The sequence below is a fragment of the Delphinapterus leucas genome, chromosome 7, assembly GCF_059928025.1.
Source record: "Delphinapterus leucas isolate spDelLeu-1000000601 "Yukka" chromosome 7, BTC_Dleu_Yukka2, whole genome shotgun sequence".
NCBI classification, from domain to species: domain Eukaryota; kingdom Metazoa; phylum Chordata; class Mammalia; order Artiodactyla; family Monodontidae; genus Delphinapterus; species Delphinapterus leucas.
In genome coordinates this window covers 36,091,339-36,096,328 of record NC_143135.1, presented here as the reverse complement: position 1 = coordinate 36,096,328, position 4,990 = coordinate 36,091,339, and the positions used below count along the sequence as shown (strand labels likewise).

At 54.8% G+C, this 4,990-nt stretch overlaps 1 protein-coding gene across 1 annotated transcript; it reads right to left on the bottom strand.

The window, feature by feature from the left end:
* Nucleotides 1-284: 284 nt before the first annotated feature.
* DBX1 (developing brain homeobox 1) lies at nt 285-4,612 on the bottom strand. The gene is made up of 4 exons (XM_022583765.2): nt 4,182-4,612; nt 3,434-3,535; nt 1,316-1,518; nt 285-895 (listed from the first exon to the last, which is right to left on the bottom strand). The coding sequence occupies exons 1-4, from the start codon at nt 4,546-4,548 to the stop codon at nt 530-532; spliced, it is 1,038 nt and encodes a 345-aa protein (XP_022439473.1). The 5' UTR covers nt 4,549-4,612; the 3' UTR covers nt 285-529.
* Between the last annotated feature and the right edge of the window lie 378 nt (nt 4,613-4,990).

Genomic DNA, 4,990 nt, shown 5'->3' with positions numbered 1-4,990 from the left:
CTACGGGAAGACTGGGTTACCAGTGTCTGGAGTTGGGCAAGAGGCACTCACTACCTAAGGTGGGGAGGTGGAGGGATCTAGGAAGTCAGGGGTCTTGAAGTTATATGCTTGATGTTGTGACTCGTATCTCGGTTTCCTACTTCAGAAAAGGTTTCTTACCTTATAGGGTTGTTGCTGCTGTAGACCAGCAGGGCCTGGCTCACAGCTAAACCCGGGCTGGGAGAGTGAACACCCCACTGTGTTGAAAATATCTTGCAATAAGGAAGCTAAACAGGGGCCCTCGCGGCAAAGTTAAGGCTGGGACCAAGACCTAAATTTAACTTATGCGGAGAGGGCTGTTGGTAGGTGGTGTGGGGCAAGGGAATGTCGTTGGGGGGCAATGGAAGGGGCCAGGGTGCCCTCGACGACGCGACAGTTCTACAGCGGGGAGCGGCAGCGTCTGCGCAGCGGGGGCAAGTGAACACGCACCGAATCCCACCTCTTCAATTTCAAAGCACTTATAATCGGTACCCCGGGCGCGGGAGGGCTTCTAAGACACGGTGATCTCCTCCTCCTCAGCCTCCTCAGCCTCCTCGGAGTCGGAGAAGTCCGAAGGTTTGTCGGGGCTGCCAGAGTGCGCGGGCGAGTGGGGCAGCGGCCCTTCCAGGCGCGGGTCCCGCAGGTGCCGAGGGTCGGGGGACGGGTGATGATAGACCAGGCGGTGGCGGAGGCTGCCCGGGCCCTCGTCCTCCTCGTCGTCGTCGTCCCCTGGACCCTTCTGGCCCACGTCGCTGAGGTCCGGGTGCGGATTGAGTTTGGTGGGAAGGGTCTGCTCGCGGCAGCCCCCGCTAGACAGGAGCTCGCGCTCCTTGGAGTTCCGCCACTTCATGCGTCGGTTCTGGAACCAGATTTTCACCTGGGGCGAGAGGGGTGAGAGCAGGGGAGAAGCAGCGGTTAGCGCAGAACCCCCGCCACCGCCCCAAGTGGGTGGGAAGGAGGCCCTATTCTTCCTCTCTTTGCCGGCTCCCCACCCAGTAAAGTGAGTTCGGACCGGAAGTGGCCCTTACCCTACCCCCACCAGCTCGGCTGCACGCACCTCTCGCCCTTTCTTCCGGCACCTGGCCCAGGTGGGCGGGGGTGGGGGAGACGCTGGGCCCGGGAGAGACGGGGTGGGGAGAGTAGCGGGCTATCGCGAGAAGCCTCCGTGAAGCTGGCTCGTGCGCTTACTCCCTCTCTAGACCTTACCGCTTCTGTACAATGGGACCTAGGCGGTTTCAGAGAACCTTCCCGTTCGTACGATGCGTGGGGGGAGGGGCTCTGGGGAGACTGCCCTCACCTGTGAGTCTTTCAAGCCCAGCTTGGACGCCAGCTTCTTGCGGTCGGGCTTGCTGATGTACTTCTGCTTCTGGAACATCTTCTCCAGCGCCTTGCGCTGCACGTCGGAGAACACGGCTCGACGCAGCATGCCCCTACGAGGCTTGCCGCGAGCGGCCAGTGGCCAGGAGAAGGTCCCCGGGATGGGCACGACGCTGGAGGACGCTGCGGAGGCCAGGGGTGCGAGGTGAGTGAGTGGGCGGTGGCCCGCCCGGGCCGGTGGCGTCCGCCCCATCATTGCGGCCTCCTTAGGTTTTTCTCTGTGATCCCTTCATCTCTTTAAAGCTCTCCTTTTTCTCCGCCTGGAGAATAGGCTACGAACCTACAAACCTGCGAGAGTGAAAGGCGCTTTCTGCCCAAATAACTTTCCCTTTCAACCGTGCAAACCCGGATTAGGTAAAACCACGGAAACACAGAAAAGACCCCCCACAATAGCCTATTTCGTTTTTCCATTCAACGATATCAGGGAAACTAACTTGCGTGCATCAGCTAATATAGCTGCAGAAAAAAGTAAATTGTAAAAATAAAGTATCCAGCCACTGGGTTCCCCCCTAAGCTTTTAACGCGTTTGTGGCTTTTGCATTCTTTAGATGAAAATGAGGTGATTTACTGATTTGATAGAGAGGAGAAAATCCGCTTTGGATTTTTCTATGTTTTGAAAAATCCAATCAGTATTCATCTTTTTTTATATTAATCTTTCCTCCCCTCCCCCACAAAACGTAAAGAATTCGGCCAGAATACATGAAAAGTGGCAGCTAATTAGCACATTGACCGCTTCCCAATGGGTATTGGCATGATAAAAGGGGGGAGAGTTTCGCTTTAAGGGAGAAAAAAAATCCAAAAGAAACAGAGACTCTAATGAAGCGTGAATGGTAATTGTGTAGTAATGAACTAACAGAAAAAGACTGAGGACAAGCAGCGAAAGCCATATATTACTGGGACAAAAGAGATTTACACTTTCAAACTAAACACAACTGCAGGCCAAGACCATTGGGAGAATACTGATGGCAGAGGCTTCTCTTCCCCGAATCATTTTCATTAAATGGACATGAAAAGCTATTTATAAAGCTCGGGTTGTTTTTGTTACAGCATTGAGATGGGGGAGAAAGGGAGCAAATTCCATTATCAGCAGTAGCATGAATGGTGAGGGGGGGTGAATTCTCTCTCCCCCTTTCAAAAATCAATTGCTTGTTTCTTTCGCTGATATTTGGAAGTGCTGTCGAGGTTCTACCCATCCCCCACCGACCATGCCCAGTCTCTCTTCCCTTTATAAGAGTTCCTGTCTCCTTAATCTTGACCAGCTGCAGAGATTTTGAGCCATAGTTTGCGTCACCACTGGGATTCCAGGATGAAAACGTCCTGGAACCTGTTTAAGGTGTTTCTCCTTTAAACCGGGACCCAATTTTGGGCTTCCCTCCGACTTAATTTACGAGCTCTAGGATCTTTAAAACGGTATGGCGGTGGGGGACGGTATGAGAAAGAGTTTGGGAAATCAGGTAGGAAATAGAAGGTTGGGGTTGTGGGAGGATCTAGTCCCCCTCCCCCTGGGCGACCCCAGGCATCCCACACAAGAGGGCACCCCATGTGGTCTTGTGAAAAGCCTGAAGCCCTGAATGAGTCTTAAAGAGAAATTAGCCCCGGCTGGTAGGTGTCTCTCCGCGGCTTGGAGGGGCGAGGGTTGGTCTGTGTGTGGCTGCCCGGAGGAGCTGACCAATTGGTCATGGTGCTGAAACCTTTGTGGGGAATCGTGGCCAAGTGCACTGACTCTGTGGGAAAACGGCGGCGTGAAGGGATGCCAACAGCTCCTCGCCGGGAAGGGAACCGCCTCAAATTTGGACCATGACAATTCCTGCTAATTTGTAGAGCAGGGAATTGGTGCAAAGTGTCAAGCAGTCACTGCTTGTGCTAAATAGGGCATCAAATTGGCGCGACGGATTCGTGAATGTTGTACGCCCTGCAACCTCTGAACCGGAGCGTAACCCCGTGAGGTGGACGGAGAAATATGGCTTCGGGGCAGGGAGCGACGGAGTGGGGCTGGGGCGACGCCCAGCCTCCTGAAAGGAAGGGGGATGAGACCTACCTGGGAAATAAGAAGATCTGATGAAAGGCTGGAAGGAGCCTTCAAAGTAGGGAAAGGCGAAGGTCTTGGGAGGGACACTCTGGAGCAAGGCGGGGGATGTTTCTGGGAGAGAGTGAGGAAAGGAGGAACAGAAGGAGGGAGACAGAAAGGGAATTTGATTAAGTACACGATTATTGTACAGCACAGTGAATACACGACATGATTAACCTTTCGGCTGGTTTCAAAGGCATCTTACTCAGTGTACTGACACAGTAAAGTAAAACTTTCCCTAACACTGTCTCTATCTGTGGAATCCCCTCCCCCAATAGTCCTCAGAGTCCCCCCGCCATGTCATCCTAGGCACTAACGAGATAGAAGAACTGATGGGGATGGGGAGAAAAGAATTGCAGACCGATAATACTTGCTAAGCTAGTAAACATATTGTCTTGGGTTAAAAAAAAAAAACTGGCTTTCAGAAGCTCAAGGACAGAAACGCAGACGTCCAGGGGCGTGCGCGCAATTTCACTGCGCCAGGGAACTGTGCCCGCTCGGCCTGTAGGTGTTCAAATTCATTCTGAGGGTGGGGCGAACCTGGAGGCTTCCCGGGAATCGTCTGAACCTAAGTCTCACATTGCTTGACAGTGGGGCCTCGGGGATCTTGCGTACGTGTGTGCACTGCTGTGAGCGTGGGTACCCGCTGCGTATGGGAAACTGAGGCCATAAGGACTCTGCATCTAGACCGGCCCCTTAGCGTTTTGCTTTCACTTACCAGTTCTGGGCGCCGAAGAAAGGATGGCGTTCACTCCAAACTTCAGAAACGTGGGCTCGCTGGCAGGGGAGACGGCCGTCTGTGGTGAGCCGCCCCGCCGGCTGCCTGGACCCGGGGAGCCCAGGTCCGAGGCCCCTGTGTCTGTGAGAGCCGCAGGGGCCCCCTGCCTAGGGGGCGACATGCTGGCGGTGGGCACGCTGCGGGGCAGGTAGGCTGGGGGTCGGCTGATGCGGATCAGATCCTCCACCAGGAAGCTCGAGTGGCCGGAAAATGCCGACTGCAGGGACTGGGGCAATGTTAAGGTGGGCGTGGGGCGCAAGAGGCTGGGGTACCCGGCTGGGGGCGCGAGGAGGCCGGGGAACATCATGTTAGGCGAGGGGCGGGCGGAAAAACCCTTCTTCCAGTGGCCAGAGGGTAAATGCTGGGCTTCCCGCCCCTCCCGCCCTCTCTCTTGGGCTTAGCAAACGTCTTCTAGTAACGATCCCACTTGGGTGTCTGCGAGTCCTCCGCGGTCCTCCCGTTGAGGTGATGGTTTTATAGTGGCCCGCCCGTTAAAGCGTTTTGAAAAGTGACAGCTCTGACAATGAAGTTCAACAAAGTTCTCCACTCGAGCTTCATTCGCTGGAGGCTCTGGGCGCGCTGATTGGCGCAGGGGTGCAATTTATGATTGGATTAGTCTTCATAAGCATGGCCCGCACAATGGGCTGGCAACAAAGGCTGGCGCGCATCAATTCTGCGTATCGACCGCCTCTTTGCAATACAGTGCTCCCCCAAAGCTCTCGCCGGGAGTTTTTGTTCGGAAGCAACAC

Coding starts and splice junctions, on each gene's coding strand:
- DBX1 (XM_022583765.2), bottom strand. CDS start 4,548: ATGATGTTCCCCGGCCTCCTCGCGCCCCCAGCCGGGTACCCCAGCCTC. Junction 3,536..4,181: donor TTCTTCGGCGCCCAGAACTG/GTAAGTGAAAGC, acceptor ACTCTCTCCCAG/AAACATCCCCCGCCTTGCTC. Junction 896..1,315: donor TGGGCTTGAAAGACTCACAG/GTGAGGGCAGTC, acceptor CTCTCGCCCCAG/GTGAAAATCTGGTTCCAGAA.